Genomic DNA, 24,563 nt, shown 5'->3' with positions numbered 1-24,563 from the left:
GGCCAGCACATCCTGTATGTACACGACATAGGATTCTGTGGACGTCTGAGCGCGGCACGCAAGTTCTTTTTTAGCTGCCAGCTGACGACCGACAGGTCTGCCGAACAGGTCTCGCATTTTTTCTTTGCAAACATCCCAGCTCGTTAGGTCAGCTTCATGTGTGTCATACCATTGCTTCGCAGTTCCCTTCAGATAAAATATTACGTTTGCAAGCATCATTGTAGGATCCCACCTGTTGTTGTCGCACACTCGCTCGTACATCGTAAGCCAGTCCTCGACGTCGACGTTGTCCGTGCCACAAAATGTTCCCGGGTCCCGTGGGTGAGTGAGGATGACCGTGGGCACGGGCTGCCGAGGCGTTGTCGCTTGTGTCGGTTGATTTGCCATTGTGGCAGCAGGTAGATGACGTCCGCTGCGAAGTTCCGTGGTGGTACCCCGCACCTTCCACCAAAATGTTGCGGGAAGAAAGCAGGCCCACGAGTGTAAAATAACTTATATTTACAAATGATGGATATGGCGTTCAGGCAACCGCCAGACTTCGTCTTTCTCTAGTCCAATTCAACGTCTTCCTTCACTTCACCGTAACAATATATATATAAACGAGAAGAAAGGGGGTTAACCGAGGGACCCGATAATTATTAGTCATATAATGAGAAGCCAACAAACACTGACACCAAGTACAACATAGGGGAAATTGCATGTGCTTAATAAATGAAATGAAGTAATGATAAATTAATGGAAATTAAAGTGGATGAAAAAACAACTTGCCGCAGGTGGGAACCGAACCCACAACCTTCGCATGTCGCGTGCGATGCTCTACCAATTGAGCTACCGCGGCGGTGTTTCCCCATCCACTTACTTGGGTATTTATGTGTACTAGTAGAACCCTGGGAGTGTTAGCCAGCGCCCCCACTCACAGACCTTGGCGGCGGACGTGGAACGTCTTTTTTGCCGCAGGCGTCACGAGAACGTGATCTTTTCGGGTGAAGGCAACTGGTCAATAAACCCACATATGCTACCTGAAGGCATCAATGTTGCCGGATTCGAGACCCTCGTTATGTAATAAACGAGAAGAAAGGATGGGGAAACACCGAGAAGTGGATGGGGAAACACCGCCGCGGTAGCTCAATTGGTAGAGCATCGCACGCGACATGCGAAGGTTGTGGGTTCGGTTCCCACCTGCGGCAAGTTGTTTTTTCTTCCACTTTAATTTCCATTAATTTATCATTACTTCATTTCATTTATTAAGCACATGCAATTTCCCCTATGTTGTACTTGGTGTCAGTGTTTGTTGGCTTCTCATTATATGACTATATATATATATATAGTGAGAAATTGCATGTGCTTAATTGTTCATTACTTCATTTCATTTATTAAGCACATGCAATTTCCCCTATATTGTACTTGGTGTCAGTGTTTGTTGGCTTCTCATTATATGACTAATAATTATCGGGTCCCTCGGTTAACCCCCTTTCTTCTCGTTTATATATATATATATATATATATATATATATATATATATATATATATATATATATATATATATATATATATATATATATATATATATACGCACAAACACACACACACCTCGCACGGCCAGGCGCGGCCGTGTTAATACGGCCCTCGATGGGACACGCGCGCCCCGGATCGATGCATTACACGCACCGGTCGCGTACAAATTTCCCGCGCACGTTCGATCCGTTCTGGCGCAAGGTTATCGCAAGAAGGCAACGCGGCGTGTTACATGCGCGTCCTCTAATCGCGGCTTCATATCGGATGCCGGCACGTGCGCGAAATTCGAGCCGCACCGCAACGGGAAGGCCGCACAGAGAGACTGGGAAGAGTGCGTGTAATGATGATGGTCATTCGGAGGGGGGGTTGATTGAGGCTCGAGCCGTGACGCGCACGCTTCTCGTCGGTGTGCAGTGCAGGCGAGTCAATCGGAAGGGATTGCGAGGGCCGATAATGAGGAGGAGGCCTCTTTATCGCATAATACGTACCTGACATAACCGAAAGGGGCCATAAGCGCGTGAAACTGCGGTGTCGGGTTTTTTTTTTTGGATATACGGAGCTCACGTTTTCGGAAAGAGCACACAGAGAAACAGGGGAGGGGATATATATATATATATATATATATATATATATATATATATATATATATATATATATATATATATATATATATAGAGAGAGAGAGAGAGAGGTATAGGCACGCAACCACACGCGATCGCGCGTGCTGCTACGTACCGGCTCGAAACGGTACGCTACACTGTAAAATAATTTACACCCTAAAAAGTGAAAAAGGGTGTAAATGTGTTTATAACTCACACCCTTAGGGTGTTATCTATATAATGGACACCCTAAGGGTGTGAGTTATAGACACAGTTAGACCCTTTTTCACTTTTTAGGGTGTAAATTATTTTACAGTGTACAACTGCTGCTGCGGCCAGGACACGTTCGGCGCGTTCGCGACGCAGCGCGCAATCGCGGTGAGCTACCGGCGCTTCCGAGAGGTTGTACGGACGCCCACGTGATCACCAGGTCGGGTCGGAATAGTATATAGTAGGGCGACGCTGCGGGCGGGCGATGAACCGAAAATAACGTCACCCACACCGCCAAGACGTGGGCTGGGATATCGGTTGGAAGAAAGACGAGACGAAGTCGAATTGGCTGGGCGTGGGAAGCAACGCGTTTGTCGTGCTGCTGTAGTCGGTGGCAACCTGAGACTAATAGGTTACACATGCACACTGTCCAACTCAAACGCAATTGGCATAGGTGAACCGGCCAATTAGGGTCGCCAATTTCCCTGACGTCAAGCGGCTCTTTTCTTTTTCTCCTTATAGATCTGTACCTCTTTGTGTCTCTGGTTTTATGGTGGTAGCTGAACGCATTGGCAAGTTTTATTGGCAATTCTAGTGTCAGTGCACAAAGAAAGATAATATTTTAGCTTGAGACAACGACCTTCTATTTTTTTAAAATTTAACATGACATTTACACTAGCAAAGTCATTAAACTGCGACGGGCCTCCAGTTGGCTCGGCGCACTTTCAGAACTGCAGGGATGGGGCACTGCGTTTTTGTGGGCGTAGCTCGTAATCAATCTTGGGCTTGTAATCGACTGTAATCTCCTTCGCAATGCACAATCCCATTCCTAAATTTTCTTTTAGGCCTCTCTCCCTTTCCCCTCCAAACCGCCGCTTACCGTCCCGTGACTGCTGGCGGGGATGTTTCAAGTGTTCGCGATAAACACCAGACAGGTACAATCCCCGTGGCTAACCTCATCCTGTATGAACTCGACAATAAACTACTGCCGCATCGCTCCTGTCAGAATGGTGTACTAGGCAGAAAAAAAAATCTGGCGTTTACCCCGTTCTTACAACACACACCGTCCCTCATTCACGACGGCACTACCGAAGGCTATACTTCAGAGTTGCCTACATCATTGAATCGCTGGGCTTTTAAGTCTCTTGAAGCCAGTCACTTCGCGGTAGCGTAACACGAGTCCAACTTTCTAATAACGGCGAGCGCAGCATTTCATTCTTTCCGATTACTGGCGCGAGTCCACCCAGGTCAATGCTATTCATGCCTCGCTGTGGGTGCCGTAGGCATCCGAGTGCCAAGGGAGGCCACGAGTCAATAGTCGGGTGGTCCTTGTACTCTGACCCGAGTAGCATTCATCTGAGAGAGAAAAAAAAATCTTTGGCAGCGAGACGGTGCATCGGGCGATACGGTACATACGCGCGCCTATCTTGGGTACTGGTCCCGATAGGGGCCACAGGGGTCGACACCCTCTTTCTCTCACGCCTCGTCGCTGACAACGAACGCGTTCACGCGGGGATAAGAAAAAGTTTGTCTTCTTCAAACCTCGAAAATCAACTGTGGGCCATCCAGCAAGCCCGTGAGGCGGCGAGGAGACAGGATCTCCGGACCTCCTCGGGGGTGGCCTAGGCCCAGGTCATGAATTTGCCGGATTGTCAATAAAGTTGTTACCACCACCACCACCACCTTTATCGCGATCATTTGGAGTTTTGCGCCCGCGCACAAACAAACAAACAAACAAACAAGCAAACAAACAAACAAACAAAGGTCTACGTTAAACAGAAACAAAACGAAACAAACAAAAAGGCATCGACTATGAATTTCACGCCACCCTATAATATCATTTTGATACGCTGGAGGAAGTTCTCATTTGTGAGCAATTCAGCAAACTATAATGGGCAATTAATAAACGACTTACTAAACGTTCTTTCTTTCTTCTCAAATATATTTGTCATTTGTTCTTTCCACGAATGTGCTCATGCCAAGAAATAATGGTGAACTGCTTGACCTAACCTTCCTTCATATGGAGTGCATGTTGACCGGACTTCCTGAAGTAGAGGTGCGAAAGATGCCTTGAAGCATGCCGATTGCGTGTCGGTCTAGGGATACTAAATATTTCGAAAAAAAAAAGAATCCCGCTACACAGAGATATATTTTTCCAGCTGCTTTCAGTCGTAAAACAAAATGTCAGTTGTGAAGGCCAGCTATGCCTTGTATGGCAGATTTGCTAACGAGGTAAAGGAAACTGTTTATACAAACGCGAAGGACTCGGTGAAGTGAACAATCGAAGTGTAAAATGTCATTCCCAATTGCCCATTGGGACGATAAGGTTTTCTTTCAAGATATCATCAAGATCACGGCTGTATTCTCCGGATGTCTGCGTTATTTAAACAGGCGCCTTTGGGCGGGCCGGCTTTGCATCATCACAGTATCGCTCCACCAGACACGTACGAATACGTATAATAAGGCACAACCTTTAGTTAGGACGTTACTTTCTCTTTTAACGTTGAGGGATCAGTGATGATTGCTTCCAACGTTGATGTATTGCGACTTCCTTGGCAAAATCAGCCCGATCTGCCGCTTCCCATAGACAAGACAACGGGCCCGAAAGCAATGAGCACTTTCTCATTGCCGGACGAAAGAAGTCAAACTGGAGAGCCTACGGAAGTCCTTCTTATCCTTCGGTCTAGCTTTGCCACACTGTCATTTTAAGATGGAGCTTTTATCTGTCTCACTTTAAGTGCTAATTAATTAGAGCATCACTGCCGTAGACTTCCTAGCGTAAGAATGGAACCATGTCGTCATAGTCCTCCATCAAATTATGTTTCGGGCTAAAAATAAAAATAAAAATGTAGACAATCAGTGGCGAAAGATCTAGATGCCCAATATCCGACACGACTACGGGTAAAGCACTAGAACCAAGACATCAGACAGCGAGTGGCCATCTGAGTCTACCTTCAAATAATAATAATAATAATAATAATAATAATAATAATAATAATAATAATAATAATAATAATAATGTAAAAGAAAACCTACGAAGCCTACGCGTACTCACGTTTCCAGGCCCTGCTGCAGCGCCCAGTCCATAAGATTTCGATCCACCCGAGGGACGGGCACGCTCACCGTGGTCGTGCGCTGCGCCGCCGACAATCCAGCGCACGAAGCGAACACCAGGAGCACCGACGGGACCAACATCGTCGTCGTCGCGGTGTGACCGCACTAGCGCGCCTGTACTTGCTCCCCGGGAGCCACCGGACGCGAAAATGCGAGCTCGGAGTTGACTCCCCGCGAAAGGGAGCAAAAAGCGGTGTCCGGAGGAGCGAGGTGTCTCGCGCCGGGGAGTGCGGCGGCGACGTCTCTCGTCACGCGGCAGCACGCGCGCACACACACACACACCTTCGGCGACTCGCGTTGCCGGCGAGGTTGGAACGGAAAGGCGGCTGGCGACGGAGCGGGGTGCGAACCGGTCGACGCACGGCGCTCCACTGAGACGGCGGCCGCGCTACGGCGGGAGGCTTATAACGCGCCAGGACCTTGACCGGCTCTCCCCGCTTCGGCAGACGACGATGCCTCGCCGCAGCTTGCTGCTCTTCGCCGACGTCGGAGGAGGCGGCGCCGTCGCGGTGAGATTCCTTCTTCCCCTTTCCACGCGTTCTCCCGCCGGACGTCGGTGCGCGGTGGCGAAGACCACTGTAAAGGGGGCGGGTAATTGAGACGTGATCTGGCCGCGAGCGTACGCCTCCTCCTTCGACGGGGTCGCGGCTGTCAGCGGCTTCTGCGGGGCGGTCCAGCAGGGCTCTCGTAGCCGTCCGGCCGTCCTGAAGCTCGGAGAGTCAGGGATGACAGCCCAAATACGTGTCCGGAGCTTTTGGATACTGGCGATCCATATAGCCTGAACTAAGGTGTCGTCCGTCGTCACCTCTGATAACGCCTTCCGTGGTCTCACAACTTTTGTGAAAGGTGCTCGTAGCGAAGAACTGCACCATAGTTATAATTTGGAGCTGCGAAGTTCCCGTACGCAATCTTTGCTGTGTAGTAGTGATAGTAGTTATAGTTAGCTGGTTTGCCGTTTGGTTTCCTTTCAGTTGTCCTCAGCGGTTATTTCTAACGTGTTGTCCTCAAGCGCAGGTTCTGATCGCTTGGCTACCAAGTTTTGAAGGAATCTATGCCTTGATAATACAGGGGGCGATGCTGAACTGCGCGGGCAAGGCCCCTGGTTAAGAGGAATGGGCTAGTCACTGAATTATGCTGCAAGAAGGGAAAAAAAGAGGCACTGTACGTAATATCGCTCCTGTCACAACTTCTTCGATGGGTGAATTGTTCAACTAGAGAATTCATTTTGATCAGACGCTCTTCAGAAATTTAGGCGCTAACGCGCTCTGCCAATAAGCAGAAGGTCATAGGTTCGACTCGTGCCAGCGGAGGACGCATTGCGATGATGCCGGAACGCAGAAACGCCCTTTTAGCTAGATCAAGTTAACATTAAAGAGCCTCAACTGGCAAACTTCAATCAGAACCACCCACAACGGCACTTTCATGAATTGCATTATGGCTATGACGAACACCTTCCCTAATCCTTTCCGTCTGAAACGTATCTTCCCAGATGAGCATCAGGACGACACGTGCAAATTGTGCCAGGAAGGACCAGCAACACTCAAAGACATGCTGTGAGAGTGCAATGTAGTTATAGGAGGGATGGCAGTTACACCGGAGTGGAAGTGGGCCGCAGCTTTGCGCAGCTCAGACCTCGGAATCCAGACGTGGGCAGTCCAGCAAGACCGTGAGGCGGCGTTGAGGCAGGGCCTTGACGTTCCCCGTGGGAGACCTGAGCCCGGGTCGCGTTAAACCTTGCCGGACGTAGAAGAAAGTTGTAGCCATTCATCCATGAATGAATGAATGAATGAATGAATGAATGAATGAATGAATGAATGAATGAATGAATGAATGTGTAGTGTTTAACGGCGCAAGGGCCAGGTATGGTCAAAGAGCGTCATGGCAAGTTCGAAGACCTAGTTAGTCAAGAAACCCAACTTAGCCAAGGCGTTCCGAAAGGAAGTGTAGACAGTCCATTTATTTGCAACTATGTAACCCATAAGTTGCCACATATCTTCCGCACTTTGCATCGTTCTGTTTGATGCAGACGACTTGTGCATGTAGGCATCTGGCTCAAGTGCTCATGTCATGCCGTGCATCTTAAAAACACTGCCGGGTACGGATCTGTCACGTTACTTAACACCTTTGTCTTATCCCGAGATACGTGAGAAAGCTCCGTATCGAACTAGATTGCCGCTCGATTCGGCTACGGTTGCAGCTCATGCGGCAGCACAAGTTTTTAGACGTTTCTCTTGACAAATCATGGCCTTCGTCTGTAAAAGCACTAGAATAGAAAATTAACCGTTTCTGATCAACAACTATTGTTCACTGTGCAGATATGTGACGGGGCAGCAGGCCCTCCTATTTAATACGCATTCAGTGTGCAATTATCGCACAAACGACGGGATATTCTTCTCCTGTGTCTCGAGGCTTATCACGTAGTTCAGTAAGCGCCCCCAAACATCTGGTCGTATCGCGGGTTACTGCCAGAGTCACGGTAATTGTGACGTCTCGTCAACCGCCTTTTCAGACTGCACGCCTTGTGGCCACAGGTCGTCACTGTTTTTCTTCGGACACTTTCTACCTGCTATAAACTTTTTTAAAACAGGGTTGAAGTGCCTCAGACAGGCTGGCCAACGTTTCGATAGGTGGACCTATCTTCGTCAAAGGCGGCCTCGTCATCCTCGGCGTGTTAGTTTTAAAGGGTTAGTGCAGTGACGTCACGTGCGGGTGTTGTCGCTGGCGGCTGGTTTTAAAGAGAGAGATTACAAGAGGGAACAGGCGTTGTCGTCCGACGTCTGTGAGCCTCATTCTCAAGACGAAGGGACAAGAGCGTGAGAGTGGGCACGCGGGGAGGAAAGAAAAGAAATAGAAGCAGAAAAAAGGGGGAAAAAAGGAAAAAAAAAGCAGGGGGGAGCCATGGCCGTACCAAGACACAACAAAGGGGGGGGGGTGAAAGAAAAAGAAAGAGAAAAATGAAATCTTTTAAGAAATACGGGGGCTTGGGAGCGTGTTGGGGATGTGAAAGGTTAGGAGGTATTCAGGGGAGTCGTTGGCGGCATGTTTTTGAGGCATTAGAACGGCCGGTCAAGCAATAGGTCGAGTAATTTTGAAATAGTTAAGGTGGCGGCGAGGAGTCTGCGGTGCAATGTGTGGGGGTGGCTGAAAGGCAGCGGCATGGTCTTTCAAGGGGCACTGCCCCACGCGCTTAACGTAGGTGTCGTTACGGCAGCATCCAGAAGGCGATACTCCGGGTTGAGGCGCCGAAAAAGGCATATTGACTTCGGAATGTGTTGTCGAGGGGATTTCAAAAAAAAAAAGGACTAAAAAAGGGGGAAGGGGGAAGGGGGGGGGCGAAATCGGTATAGCAAACAGGAGGGTGACGCGTGCAGAAGCGGGCGCGGGCAAGTGTACATGGAAGAAGGGGATCGTACACTTGGTGTACACTCTAAAAACTAGGAAGGGTATCGCAGGAGTGAAGCGGCCGGTTCACTCTTCAAAGCGTCGTTTTACTCTCGCAAAATGTCGAGGAGAGTGAAATGCATTGTTCACTCTCTCACCAAGGAGAGAGTGAAATGTGCTTTTCACTCTCCCCCTTCAGAGAGAGAGAGTAGTTCTACTCTTGCGGCAATAGAGAACAAAACGTAGCGTGATCTTCTGCTTCAACTGTAGGTGGCTGGCCCCGAACATGGCAATGTATCATTCATGCACGCTGAGCAAAGAACACATCGTTTTGCTTCTAAGAGAACAGGCCGCCGCAGTTCAAAGGAACGCGTAGCGAGCGCTCTACTTTTTCACTCGGAGTTCTCCACCGCGCGCGCGCGCGCTCAAGATCGCGGAACAACACAGCACCGGAGAAAGGTGATCTTTTATTGTGTCTGTAGCTCTCAATTTACTCATCACGGCTTTTCTTTGAATGCCTCAACCGTTGAGCTTCCTGCTTCTGCTCCTCCAAGTACATTTGTCGCCGGTTCCATGTGCCTAAAACTGGTATCTGCAGCTCCTTTGTAATTTGAACTTTAAGGATGTCGCTTTCCTTCTATTACCTTCACAGACAATTCTCTGTGACATGCGAAGAATGTCACAGAAGGGAAAAAAAAAACACTTGGCAATGTCTGCTATGTCTAGCCAAGTGTACAAATTTAAGGACTTTCCAGTACTTCTAAAAATTCCAGGCTTTTCAATGGCTTGAAAATGGCATTTTAGAAATAAAGGGTTTTCAAGGATCGCTACAAACCCTGGTTTCTAGCACCTAAATAATTTTACAAGCTTATTTTGGCATGGAGTTCGGAAATTCATGCTTTTTAGCTAACGCTGCATCATCTCTGTACATTGAAACCACGAGAGCGCAACCATTTTGGAGTAAAGAAAAATACTGAAAGCTTTTAATACCACTCTTTTTCTATGGAGCTTCGTATTGCCTAGTTAGGTTTACGAATGTGCCTGGTTTTGGTGGGCGTTTCTTCGACATTTTCTGTGAGAAGTAGATGACTAACCCCCGTATTCAGAAATGTATATTAATACAAAGCCCATGCTTGACTTTATATAAACGACGCCTGGTGCGAACGTCCCCCAGACGCTCACTGCCTTTCTTTTGGTGCGTTCACGACTTGCGTCACTTAGATCAAGTCAAGCATGGGCTTCAAGTTATGATGCATTTCTGAATATGGGGGTAAGCGTGCGCTATATCGGGCAACGCGTTGTGCCATTGACACTGAGAGGAAACGGGGAAAACAAAGTTAACGCCCTATACTCCTAAACTTTCGCGTACCTGTGGTGTGCGTGTATCGTGGAAGAAGAAACAGCGCTAACACCAGGACGAAAAAAAGCATCGACCACACCAGCGCTTCGTGGTGTTGTCCATGTTTTTGCGTCGTCCTTGTGTTGCGCTGTTTCTTCTAAAATGCTCAACCAACTAGCCGGCAAGTCTATCCTGTGCATATATATTGAACACACGTATGAATGTAGATGGTCTTCGAAGCTTTTAGAACGAGCACTGCCACAGGATACGAGCAGTGCACGCGTAACAAGTGGACACATTACTCATTTAAACATGCGTGCCAATGCATGTGACGCGGCTATCGGCATAAGCAGTCTCCAAATGCTGGAATGCGTGCTCTTCAAAACGCTAACGATCCGCTGCTAATGCAGGACAACAGCTCACAGCGGACTGAACCAAACTCTAAACTAATGCACCTGAAAAGAACGCCTACACGGCAGCGTGAGGCACGTCGAAATGCCTGGTACTGGCATCGCAGTTGACCACATACGAATGGAACTGGCGGAAAAAATAAACAGAAATGCTCACCAGTATACGCGCGACTTAAATTCACATACGTGGATGGTTGGCACGATACTTTGTATCCGCGTAATTTCGGAGCACATATAATGCATGGACTGGAAAAGCACTCGATCGTGAGCTGAACGGCACATTTGTTATTTTCCTGGGGTGACGACAAGCCGTGAATAGTTCTCACGTCGTCGTCTACGTTGTATTCCTCCGTTAGTCGTAGCAAGGAATGGAAATGATGCAAACGCAAACGTATTCCAGTACACAACAGCACAGCACACTGCAGAGAAACTCCAACCACCGCAGCCGATTCCTCAAATACATTTGTTATGTATATAAGCTTTAAAACAACACGACTGAGCGTGGTGGCTTTGTGGTATAATGGTTAGGATGTGTGCTTTGAATTGTATAGATGCGAGTGTACGTGGGTTCGAATCCACGTGATGTATAGAGCAATGTGGTTCTCCATAAGTGTGTGATTCCGTCGACTATTGTGTTCTAATTAGATTATGTGTCTCCTGATTGTGAAATATGCGAAAATATTTGCGGATTAAATGTGAATTAGCTTTTTTTTTCTCCGCAGTGGCGTTCGGGGCACATACGCATAGGCCGATTACGAGCCGTCACGACTCATGGTAGGCAGCAAATAGCCAGGAAAAATGACTTTAAAATCCTGCATAACATTGCTCACGCCTATTCTGAAGGCCGCTTGGAATTGGGCCACTGAGTCTGAGGAGCCGCCTAGAGAACGGTGTATCAGCGACCCTAATTTGATCTGATTTCCTGCCTGCATGCGTGGCCAAGGACTTCGCTAAGAGGGTATTGGGAAGAGTAGTTGCACTCTGTTTGGGGGAGTAGAAGTACTCGGTCTGGTGGAGTGCCATTACCCCTACGGTGAGAGTATTACCACTCTGCGGAAGAGTACTAGCACTCCCTGTGGGAAGAGTATTATCACTCTGCAGAAGAGTACTAGCAATCCCTTGCGGCGGAGTAACAAAACTCTGTCAACAGGAGTTGACCTACTCTCTCTCAAAGAGGGTCGATCTACTCTCGAAAAGAGAGTGAAATATGGGACAAGCCGCTACTCCCTCAAAGGGAGTGCCCGGCACTCTCTTAGTTTTTAGAGTGTAGACGTAAAATCCTGAAAGAGTACATTAAATTGAGTAGTAGGCAGGAAATTTTTTTTCCCTTTCTCCCCCTCTCCCTTTCCCCTCCCCCTTTCCTCCGAAATGAAAGAGTAGGTGAGGTTAAGAATTAAAGTTGGCTGGTGGCCTAATGTGTTTTGTGTATTGGTTGATGATATGAGAGTTTCAGATTTAAGTTACAGCTTTTAAAGATTCTAAGTTGCCGCGTGCCAAATTAATTCCTGTCGGGTGTAGGCAATTAAACTTGTGTATGAGGTATGATTCCGTGTACTTCCTTTCGCGAGGGGAACGGAAATTTGTTTGTAGTATATAGAGCCTTGCTTTGTCAAACACATGTCCATGTTCATTAAAGTGGCTGGCTACTGCTTTGGGTAAATTGTGTTTTGTGTCCGCGCGGTGACCATTGAGTCTTGTATTGATTTGTTGTCCGGTCTCACCTATGTATTGTTTGCTGCTAGTCATCCAAGTTGCTGCAAGCTGCTCAGCATCGAAACGCGGCACACTCGCATTAGGTTATAACGCAGCGCAGAAACCTTCAGTTCTTGCGTATTCACCTTGCTGTGATATCGTGCACGTCAGCATCACTCTAATGGGTCGTCGTCATCATCATTCGTCCCGTCTTTTTTACCCTTTCCCCTCTTACCTCTGTGTGGAGCAGCAGGTTAGAGCAGGTCTGGCGGATCTCTCTTCCTTTAGTTTAATAAAACCTGTATATCTGTCTTTTGAACTGCTTAAGGTTCGCATCCTGCGTTACTACAAAATTTTTTTGTACGTGGTCACTTCCATTCCTGTACAAGCTCGTGAAATTGTGATGCGCCTCCGGTTGCAGCAAAACGTTCAATTTTGTCAGAAGTCTACACTACGTACCGGGATTATATCTGCATAGAGAAAGACGGTTCTTGTCAGAATACAAATTTTACGTGCGCGTTCCTTATGCCAACACACCAATAGCGAAGAACATCTAAGCGGTGTCACTCTACGTCTACAGCGGGACAACTGTATACTGGGAGTTCGGGAATATTGTGCTTGTCTTTGTGGCGCTCGCAAGGGGCGTGTTTTGCGAGTGCCCAGGAACGCATTTTTTTTTTTTGCGTGGAAATTTTACACCTGATGCCGCAGTATATATATTTTTTCTCTCGTTCATCGTTTTGGGCTTATCTGTTAATTCAGAGAAGAGAAAGTAGGTGGGGCAACCCAGTGGCGTCACCATTTCTTTAAGCACAGCTAAGCAAAGCTAATAAAGTATGACTTTTCTTTCTAGTCTTGCAGGACGCTTACAGTAGTGTTTTCAACTGGGACACGTCCTTTAGTGGAAGGGCCTATTCACCGGATTGTACGATACGGTTGACGGCGTTGCGTACAGTTCGCGCTGGTTCGTTTTTTAAATATTATTATATGATTTCTTTTGTGTATGCTGTGCTGGACAGTTGACGACGTAACTGTGTCACTATCGCCCTGCTATTTTTCTTTCAGTAGCAGGGACTATTGGACATTCTTTGACTTGATTTGATCGGTGCTTGACTTTCCCCCATCCTTTCCGTTTCCTTTTGTCCTTTCTTCATTTTCATATCTGTCATCTCCATCTGAGGTAAGAATCCTTGTGCTAGCAGTAAAGTTTGTCCCTTCACTCTCTAGTAATGTATAAAGAGAGAGACAAAAGAGATGAGAAAGGCAGGGAGGTTACCCGGAAGATAGATATCCAGTTTTCTAGGTAAGGAGAGACAGAAAGATCTTCAAAGAAAGAGCCTACGCACATGAAAAGAGTGGAAGAAGGGAAAGAAAAAAAAGAATAAGAAGAAACACACACGTACACACAAAGACACAGTCGTGACACTCCTGTGTTCGTTTTGCGCTGTCATCTATGAGAAAATGATCATAAACAGTAGGCTTGACCGCAAGCCCATCCACGTGCATTGGCACGGCCAGCGAGTCACGTTTTGTGGTCACACCGCCAGATGGCGACTGTCGTCAGGTTAGCTTATATTTACGACGAGCGATAATTGAGGCAAGCACGATCTGCCTGCCTGCCTGCCAGCAAAGCAGTACAGCTGCGGCACGTTTTCCCCACTGTGTGCGCGTGGGGCTGTGTAATTGCTGCCGGTTATGGAGATACAAGGCGGACCAGGACTGACTATTAGAAGCTCCGCTACTTCTATATACTCCTACGCCGCTAGCCCACGCGACGAGTGATTGTGGTCGTCGTAAAGGTAAAGGCAAAGGTAAAGGCAGTAGCTTTGGTGACACGCATTTAGCCAATAACGTTTGCTCAAGGACACGAAAAAAAATTGTTTTCATAGGGTGTTATCAAATCTCCTAACCTAGGCATCGCTGCAAGACACTCATAAAGTTGATATTCATTCACACGAAACGGTAGAAATTATCCACTATCATGAATGTATGTCGTTTCTTAAATCTCAGTTTTAACTTTCTTGTTTTTGTATGGGACGTGTCTCGGTAAGCTATTTCAATCATACTCCTTTTTTGTTTTTGTCCACGCGCTCGCTTAATGTGCATTTATAAGCAGTTTTATTGGCCCTGATAGAGGCGTAAGACATCATGACCTGCCGGGAATAAAATAGGTATAAACACTTGAACCCGAATATAGTCAACTGGTAGGTCTTTGCGGTATATCAGGTAATGCGATACACACAAACTCGCCTACAACAAACTCAACGATGTTTTGCGCTACCCCCGTACGCTCAGACGACCCTCTACATGAAACACTCCGTCCACTCTATGGGATGGATGGATGTTATGAGTGTCCCCTTTGGAACGCTCATAACGCTTCGTGGGTTGCGCCATCAAGCTCTTGCTATTATACTGCCTAATGTCCTAACTAGATTAAACAATGAAAAAAAACACACACACACACACTATGAACTCCCACAACCAAATTTTCCGATCCCTTATTGCGAACTGTGCTTTTGTACATCTCCGTTTTTTTCGTTTGCCTACTTTTATCCCACCAATCCTACAATCGCTTCTTACTAATCCCTATTGCGGACATGCTTACTTTTCCACTGCTATCGCTGAACCCAAGGACTTCAAGGAGGCCAGTGGTGCCTAAATCGACCGCTGGGTAGATGTCTTCACATTCTAATAAAACATGCTTCGTAGTTTCCCCAGCTTAACCGCAGCAAGCACATGCTTCTTCTTCCTTCTTATATCTCGCTTTATAGCTGCGTGTTCTGAGGCATCCTGATCTCGTTTCGAAAAGTAATGAGCTTCCCTTTGAGTTATCATAAATTGTTTCTTTCCTGATTTCGTTTTTTTCCTCTCAAGTAGTTACTCATGGCAGGTTTCTTTTCCATTGCCGCCACCCATGAGATTATTTCGGCCTCTCTGACTTTTCGCTTGACGTTCTTTGTTGCTGTGTTTGCCCACGCAACAGGCCGCATACTTGCTGGTAAGTTTCCTAGTTATTTTCCTCACCTGTGAATCAATGTTTTTCCTGTACAGATACCCGAACACTCTCCCAGCCCATTTACTTTCCTCCATATTCCTCAGCCGTTCTTCATACTCAGGTTTACTGCGAGCTTCCCTCACTTCAAAACTAGCCCAGCTCATATCGCCCTGCACAGCTTCATTTGTAGTCTTCCCGCGAGTGGCCAATGCGAGGCGGCCGATTGACCTTTGGTCCACATTGAGTCCTGATTGTACCGCTTATTTAAAGCAAACAACCGCATTTCCAAAAGTAAGTCCTGGAACCATTACACCTTTCCACATACCTCGGAGCACCTCGTACCTATTGTATCCCCATAGCGCTCTGTGCATCATTATGGATATGGATACGGATATGGATATGGATTCAATATGGATACACAAATAATTCAATGGAACGTCAGAAGTCTTCTCAGAAACCTTCATGATGTGCAGGAACTTATACAAAAACACAATCCAAAATTGCTGTGTTTACAGGAAACACTTAAAAAACAAACACACAAACTTTCTTCGACAGTATCTAATTTTCGCAAAGATCGCGATGATGCCGTCGCATCACCGGGCGGTGGTGCCATAGTCATTCATAGAAGTATAGCATGTCAACTTTTACAGCTACAAACGCCCCTTGAAGCAGTGGTGGTTCGAGCTGTCCTACTAAACAAACTCATCACCATTTGCTCACTTTACATACCCCCGCATTACCAACTAAACAAACATGAATTTCAGTCCTTGATAGATCAATTGCCAGAACCTTATGTTGTTCTTGGCGATCTCAATGCGCAAAGCATCCTGTGGGGAGACTCTCGTATCGATGCGCGAGGTCGTCTCGTTGAACAGTTACTTTTTTCGTCCGGTGCGTGTCTGCTGAATAAGAAGACACCCACGTATTATTCTCTCGCAAACAGAACATTTTCCTCAATTGACCTCAGCCTAGTTTCCCCTTGTTTACTGCCTGAACTCGAATGGGAAGTTACCAACAATCCATACGGGAGCGACCACTTCCCCATACTGCTAAAAACACATAAAGAAAAAGAATGTCTACCACAGGCTGCTAGGTGGAAGATTGATACAGCCGACTGGGAGAAGTTCTGAAATTTAACTAGTATCTCATGGAATGACATGTCTTCTTTAGGAATTGATGCTGCTGTGCAGTATCTCACAGCCTTCATTATAGATATTGCATATAAATGCATATCAGAAGTAAATGGCTTGGCATGTAAACGGCGGGTCCCGTGGTGGAACGAAGATTGTAGGATCGCTCGTAAGAAACAAAACAAAGCGTGGGGGTTGCTACGCGCTTCTCCCACTGCAGAGAATCTAGTCAACTTTAAACAAGTAAAATCCCAAGGCAGGAGAACCCGCCGACAGGCCGGAAGAGAAAGCTGGCAGAAGTATTTATCGAGCATTAACTCGTTTACCGACGAGGCCAAAGTCTGGAACAGGGTAAATAGAATTAGAGGGCGACAAACATATTCACTCCCTCTGGTAAATACACAGGGCGATACACTGCAAGATCAGGCAGACTCACTTGCGGAGCACTTTCAGAGCGTGTCAAGTTCAAACAATTATTCGCAATCTTTTCTCATATATAAACAAATAGAAGAACGTAAGCCATTAACAAGAAAAAGTCGAGAGAATGAGCCTTACAACTGTCCTTTCAGTATTGCCGAATTGAGAGCTGCCTTGAGCGCATGCAAGAGCTCCGCACCAGGATCTGATAGGATCATGTACGAAATACTGAAAAACTTACACAATGACACGCAAGTGACACTACTTACACTTTTCAACACTATCTGGGACGCAGGGTACCTTCCGACCGCATGGAAAGAAGCCATTGTGTCCCTGTTTTAAAACAAGGCAAAGATCCTTCCTCAGTGGCAAGCTACCGCCCGATAGCCCTCACAAGTTGCATGCGTAAGGTATTTGAAAAAATGATAAATCGGCGGCTGATCCATTTCCTTGAACAGAACAAAATCCTTGATCCCTATCAGTGTGGCTTCCGAGAGGGGCGCTCCACAACCGACCATCCTGTACGTATTGAAGGAAATATCCGGGACGCATTTATACACAAACAGTTCTTCCTCTCGATATTTCTCGATATGGAAAAGGCGTATGACACAACGTGGCGATACGGGATCTTGCGAGACTTATCGGAAATGGGCATTCATGGCAATATGCTCAACGTAATAAAAAGCTACTTGTCCAATCGTACCTTCCGGGTGAAAGTCGGCAATGTGCTGTCACGTCCTTTTACACAAGAAACTGGTGTACCCCAGCGAGGCGTGCTCAGTTGCACACTTTTTATCGTTAAGATGACAACGCTTCGTGCTTCCTTACCACCGGCCATCTTGTATTCCGTCTATGTGGACGACATTCAAATAGGCTTCAAATCCTGTAACCTCGCAGTATGCGAGAGACAGGTACAGCATGGTTTGAACAAGTTGTCAGGGTGGGCAGAGAAAAATGGTTTTAAAATCAATCCTCAAAAGAGTTCTTGTGTGCTGCTTACAAGGAAGAGAGGCCTGGTTCCGGATCCTTGCTTGGAAATGTGTGGACAACAGATACCTGTAAACAAAGAGCACAAATTTCTAGGTCTTATACTCGACAATAGACTTACTTTCGTCCCACACATTAAACATCTTAAAGAAAAATGTCTGAAAACAATGAGCCTAATGAAACTTCTATCCCAGACTACGTGGGGTAGTGACAGGAAGTGCCTAATGAATCTCTATAAGAGCCTCATCCGGTCACGATTGGATTATGGTGCCGTAGTGTACAACTCTGCCGCCCCGAGCGCGCTAAGGATGCTGGATCCTGTCCACCATCTGGGCATCCGCTTAGCAACTGGCGCTTTCAGAACAAGCCCGACCGAAAGTTTATATGCCGAATCGAATGAATGGTCTCTCCACCTACAGAGATCATACATTAGCTTTACATATTTCCTTAAAGTACGCTCCAATCCTGAACATCCATGTTTTCATAACGTTACCGATATGACGTGCGCTACACTTTTCAGCAATCGTCCCTCCATAAGACAGCCTTTCTCGCTGCGTGTGAAGGAGCTTAGCGATGAAATGCATGTCCCACTCCTCGAGCATCGCTTAATGCACCTACCCAAGCTCTTACCTCCTTGGGAGTGGCAGGTGATACAATGTGACATATCCTTTATAAAAGTTACAAAGCACGCTGCTGAGGCCGAAATCCGAATGCACTTCCTAGAACTGCAGCACAAGCACTCCTGCGCAGAGTTATACACAGACGCTTCGAAGTCAAATGCCGGGGTATCCTATGCAGCCGTCGGCCTATCGTTTTCGGAATCCGATGTACTGCATTCGGAAACAAGTATATTTACGGCCAAGGCCTACGAATTACTCTCTGCTGTAAAGCACATAAGGAAATTGAAACTTCCAAAAGCAGCGATCTATACCGACTCTCTAAGCGTCCTGAAAGCCTTAATGTCACTCAGCAAACATAAAAATCCCGTATTCAATGAACTATATTCGGTCTTGTGCAAAGCGTACTCATCTAACCAGAATATCATAATATGCTGGGTCCCTGGCCATAGGGGAATCGAAGGTAACGTTCTGGCGGACGAGATGGCCACGTCAATCGCATCGCAAGCGTTAACCCTACCGCTGCGGTGCCTGTCACAGATCTGAGGCCTTTCTTGCGAAGGAGATTGCGAGACCACTGGCAGCGCATATGGGACGCGGAAACGGATAATAAGCTCCACCTGATAAAACCACAGTTAGGATTCTGGCCCCCTACTGCAATATCGCGCCGAACAGATGTCCTCTTCTGTCGTCTCAGAATAGGACACACGTTTGGCACCCATAACTTTCTACTCACCGGAAGTGAGCCTCCAACCTGTGGTAGATGCGGGCAGAGGCTGACCGTTCTTCACGCCCTCCTGGAGTGTCGGGAAGCCGAATCTGAGAGAAAGAGACATTTTTCATTAGCATACCGACAGCACATTTCCCTTCATCCTGCGATGTTTCTTGGTCCAGAACCGCTTTTTAATACAGACACAGTGCTACGTTTTCTTAGAGATGTGGTCTTACATGTTATTAGTCCCATGAATTCGTAGCGCCTCCTCTCTCGAGAGGATGCCACTGCGATAATTGTTTAGCATAGCACATGCCTCCAGGCCCTTGTGTTTCAAGGGCTCTAAGGAGGCAGTAGTGCTCTGACATTTCACATAATCTGATATATTTTACCTATCGTATTATTCTTTTTATATGCATCTAAATATTCATAGTACAAGTCATACGTCATCGCCATAATTTTATCATACAGATTTTACGCACTTTAGAGCGTATATTTTAAGGCCCCTTTACAGCCATGTCACACCAACTTCATTGTAATCATAATTACACCGCAAACTCATTACCTCAGACATGGCGCTCTTTGGCCATACCTGGCCCTTGCGCCATAAAACCCCATACATCATCATCATTATTATGGCTGCATTTCTCTTCCCCTTCATTGTTATTGTTTTTTTCCTGTGTTTCCATATATCTGTTGTCAACTTCGTTAATCCATATACCAAAGTATTTATATTCTGTTACCCGAGGTATTTCCTGGCCCTGTATCGCCACTGTCTGTTCACTGTTTTCATTGAATACCATAACACCTGATTTTCTAACACTAAATTTCAAACCTAAATTGTTGCCTTCCTGTCCACAGATATTAGCCAGACGTTGCGCTTTGCTTGTTAGCTAGCAACACAATGTCATCCGCATAAAATAAACCTGGGAGCTGCTGCTCTACTACTGTACCCGCCTGTTTGTTTGAGATATTAAAACGGATATTGCGTCCTTCTAGCGCCCTCTCCATCCTCACCATGTACATCATAAACAGCAGTGGGGATAAAGGGCACCCCTACCCCAGTCCCTTGTTGATATAAGCTTTCTCCTCGCTCCTCAGCCCTTCCCATTCAACGCAAACGGTATTTTCGAGGTAAATCTCTCTCAAAAGCTGTAGACAATCGTCACCTAAGCCTTCCCCTTCCAGAATGTCCCACAAAATGTTGCGGTCTACGGTGTCATAGGCTCCTGTAATGTCTAAAAAGGCAACATAAAACGGTCTGCTTTCTACTTTTGATATTTCAATACACTGAGTAAGAACAAATAAGTTGTCGTCAAAACTCCTGCCTATTCTAAAGCCATTCTGAAGTTCTCCCAAAATGCCATTATTCTCTGCCCATGCTTGAAGCTTTAATTTGATTGCCTGCATTGCTAGCCTGTATATTATCGATGTTGTGGTCAACGGTCTATACGAGTGAATTCTATGTTTCTCGCCCTTACCTTTATAAATTAAATTCACCCTACTTTGTCGCCAACTGTCTGGTATTCGTCTATCTTTTTAAGCTTTTTACACTGCTTTCACCAGAGCTTCCTTACTTTTTGGTCCTAGTTAAATAATCAGCCTAACGAGAACCTCGCCTAGCCCTGTGGCTGTGCGCTTACGAATTTTCTCCTCGGCAGAGCAGTGGCACGCCCCGGAGTATCACCCACACGCTTGTGAGGGAGGATACACAGAAATCTTAAACTTATACAGAGGGACGAGAGCCAAATATCCCCCACCGCACAAAGCTCTAACGCAGGAGGAAGCAACGAGCATGGCGCAGATTGCAGACAAACCCCTTCCCAAATTTATACGTCCTAAACAAAATGTACCCAACACAATACAGAGACATCTACCCATGGTGCGGGGCCACACCCACACTATATCATGTCACATGGGGTTGTAAACAAAATCAATCATTCCACCAACACAATAACCCGAGTGCGGAGCAATGGGAGAGTCGGCTTACCAGCTGCGAGCTCACGGCCCAAAGGGCCTTAGTGCAGCACGCTAGTGAGGTAGCAAGGCTCAGTGGAGCCCTGGAATAGGGGCCCACCCTTGCCGGAAGAGGCTCCAAGTCGCCGGCGCCCAAGACGACGACCGAGACCTCGAGACGCTAAATCCTTGAAGGAACCAAATAAAGTTTCTCTCTCTCTCTCTCCAGTTTAAACTTGCCAGCACCAGCTCCTTTTCCACGTGGGTCTCTTTCATGCTCTTTTTTTTTCTTCAAATACAACCTCGTGATTGCCTTGGAAATATTCGGCTGTTATTTTTTGGATATAATTTATTGCCGATTCCCTCCATTTCGTTTCCATTTAGCGGCGCTGTGCTCGGCGCTATGGAAACAAAATGGAGAATATCCGTCGGCGCTGTGCTCGACTCCATCAAGTCGAGCACAGCGCCGTCTCGCAAATGAAGACGAAGCCACGTTTTTCGAGAATATGCGTCGATTTTCATCCCGATTTCAGCGCTCTCCTGTTGAAGGACGGCGATGATATTCACTTTCTTTAGCCGAAGTGGGATGTTGAGCGGAAGAACGTTCTAGAACACGGGGTCAAGAAAGGCGTCATTGAGGCTCGAAATTTTGTTCACCTGCTCCAGCCCACCACTGTGTACATCACCAGCGCCGCTCATTCAGCGCGGCAGGGGGTCCTGAAGCAGGCGTATGCTCACTGGGCATTGAACGCCCCGAGTGTCGAGATCGTTGTGATGATGTCGTTTTACATCGGTATCGGTCATCAAGCTTTGAGTGCTCGACATAATGAATAATTCGCTTTGACCGGGGCCGTTATGTTCGAGTTAACACGTGAGGCTTTACCAGCAGCGCTCTGACAAAGCTACAATTGACCGGTAAAATTGGAGGCATCACGTTAAGTATTCCAGGAGAGACATAAGAAGGAACAATGTAATTGGTGTTTTTTTATTGAATTTAAACCACGTAGCGTAAGACCAGTTCATTCGTCACGTCGGGTTGTAACAGCACAGTTTAGTTGCGTCTTTACATTCACGCAAAGTGCGGTGGGCGGCCACTTTACCACCGAAGAATTTTTATTTTGTCTAAGTCAATTGCAGATTGCCTTTGCCAGAATGGAGCGACAACTACACGTCACCACTTGATACGAGCGCACCAAGCCTTCATAGAGTGTTAAGAATGGCGAGCGGCGAAACAAGATTGCCACACAGTTACGACAGGGCGACACGACGCGCATCTCCCCCTCACCGTCGCTGCAGCTGGGAGGCGTTCGAAGAAGCGGCCTTTGTGCTGGAATCCGCCGCCTTCCACCCGCCCCATCGACATTGTGACGGAACGAGTTCGGTGTTTGAACAATGATTCCGGAGTTCCCCCACGCGGAGCTGATTTGACACGCATGGACAAGCTGCCGCGGGAACGACGTATTTTGGGGCTTTTCACGCTTCGGCATGACGCAAAACAACGAGCGACCCTCGATCGGCACCGATAGTTCCCGGAACGGCACCCCTCCAACGCCGTCGTTTGGGCTTCGGAATGTGTGTGTCTTTGTGTCTGTAAACTGATCTGCAGAGCAGCGGCGAGTTGGTGATGAGTAAACGAACAGTCGCCGCCTCGTATGGCCGGCGGATCGAGTGTATAAAAACTGTGGTTGTGCGAATGCTGGGGACACTTCTCTTGAGCAGTCATGTTAGACTGATTCACTTCTCTCATGCAGTCATGTTGGACTGATACTCTTTTTCTCAAGCAGTCATGTTAGACTGATTTAATTTCTGTAAATAAACCCTTTTTCCTCGTTCTCGATGAGAAACAGTTCTTCACTTCATCAACGATCTCAGCGTAAATAAGTTGGACGACGGCATGGGCCAGCTACCTTCGAATTCAAGCCGTACTCCGATCTTGGCAAAGGACCACGGACGATGGGATTGAGCCCCCAATCCTGACAACTGGCTGACAGCGGTGAGATGGACTTTGCGACATGGTGCTGTATCTGCGGTGAGTGCTTGGTTTTTGCTTTGACTCTCTAGGCTTCATTTTGGGGTTGTTCTGTTTAGAACAGTAGGGAAGCTAGATTGTTGTGTGTTAGCTAGGTTGTGTTTTCCTAGCTAGATTTAGAGAGCAGAATCAAGGCAGTAAAGCAGCAGTCATGGAGTTAAGGACACTGCTGAGAGACGAGTTGTTGATTGTTGGTGAGGAACTGGGCCTAGATGTACGCAAGGAAATGCTCAAATCGGAATTATTGGAGCTAATTTCCAATCAGGCCAGTGAGGAAGATATTGAAATGGGAATGGAACTTCTCAAAAAGAGAGAGAAACGGGAAAAAGAAAGAGAAGAACGGGACAGAGAAAAACGAGAGAGAGAGGAAGGCGATAAAGACCGCGAGTTAAGAAAAATGCAACTGGAACTTGAAAGCAAACGTTTGGAGATGTCTCAAGGAAGTGAAGGCGCTCTGGGACGATCAACTGAGGCAGAATCGTACCGCATGGACAGGCTATTAAAGCCATTTGAGGTCGGGACCGACATAGGCTTGTTCCTAAGCAATTTTGAAAGGACTTAATTGCGAGAAGATGAACTTCGGTCCGAGTACATGGCCACAGCGGTTGCTGTCTATGTTGCCGTGTGAGGCGGCGGAAGTAATCGCCAGATTGAGTGTGCAGGACACATATGATTATGCAAAAGTTAAGGCTAGTCTCCTGAAGAAATACCGACTTTCAGCCGAAGCTTTTCGGCAAAGGTTTAGGAGCACAGGCAAGAAAGATAGCGAGGGCTATCCGGAGTTTGCATATAGCTTAAAGGCCAACCTAGTCGAGTGGCTTAAAAGCGCGGAAGCGTACGACAGCAGAGACATGATCATTGAATGCATGTGTCTAGAGCAGTTTTACAAAACCATCCCCCAAGCTGTGAAACTGTGGGTGCAAGACAGAGGTAATGTAAACACTGTGGAAAGGGCGGCTGAATTAGCCGAAGAGTACGCAACCCGTAGAAAGTTGAACGCCGAGGAGGGCAACTGGGACGGTCGAAATGGACCGCGGAAACCATTTCCGTTCAAAAAGGGTGCGCAAACTAGACGATCCGAGCCTGTAGACATGGCGGAAAAGCCCGCAGAAAAGAGCGAGGAGAAACTTAACGGAGAAACCGCACAAAAAGAACAGAAAAGAAAATTCGAATCTGTTAGACCAATTCGCTGTTACAAATGCCACAAACTGGGACATATAGCTGTAAACTGCGAGAAGTCTAGCGTAGTTTTTTCCTGCGTGGAGGAAAAAGATGAGAATATGGAACTTTTAAGTCCATATCTCCACGACCTGCAAGTTAATGGAAAACCATGCCGAGTGCTAAGAGACAGTGCCGCCACGCTGGACATTGTCCATCCGTCTTACGCGATGGTAGATGACTTCACCGGAGAAGTAGCGTGGATAAAACAGGTTGTAGAAGAACACAGCGTGTGTCTGACC

At 46.9% G+C, this 24,563-nt stretch overlaps 2 protein-coding genes across 3 annotated transcripts in view; one reads left to right on the top strand and one right to left on the bottom strand.

Annotated features, from left to right (window-relative positions):
* The window catches only part of LOC139061248 (uncharacterized), a 185,020-nt gene extending 179,204 nt beyond the window's left edge, over window positions 1-5,816 (bottom strand). Inside the window, exon 1 of the mRNA XM_070540955.1 lies at window positions 5,380-5,816. Coding sequence (XP_070397056.1) covers window positions 5,380-5,519 — 140 coding nt within the window. The 5' untranslated portion in view covers window positions 5,520-5,816. The remainder of the gene's footprint in view (window positions 1-5,379) is intronic.
* The window catches only part of LOC139061250 (major facilitator superfamily domain-containing protein 4A-like), a 457,040-nt gene that overhangs the window by 277,703 nt on the left and 154,774 nt on the right, over window positions 1-24,563 (top strand). The window lies entirely within an intron of this gene.

Source organism: Dermacentor albipictus, chromosome 6, assembly GCF_038994185.2.
Source record: "Dermacentor albipictus isolate Rhodes 1998 colony chromosome 6, USDA_Dalb.pri_finalv2, whole genome shotgun sequence".
NCBI classification, from domain to species: Eukaryota; Metazoa; Arthropoda; class Arachnida; order Ixodida; family Ixodidae; genus Dermacentor; species Dermacentor albipictus.
The sequence above is the reverse complement of the archived record's forward strand: the minus strand, read 5'-3'. Positions and strand labels throughout refer to the sequence as shown.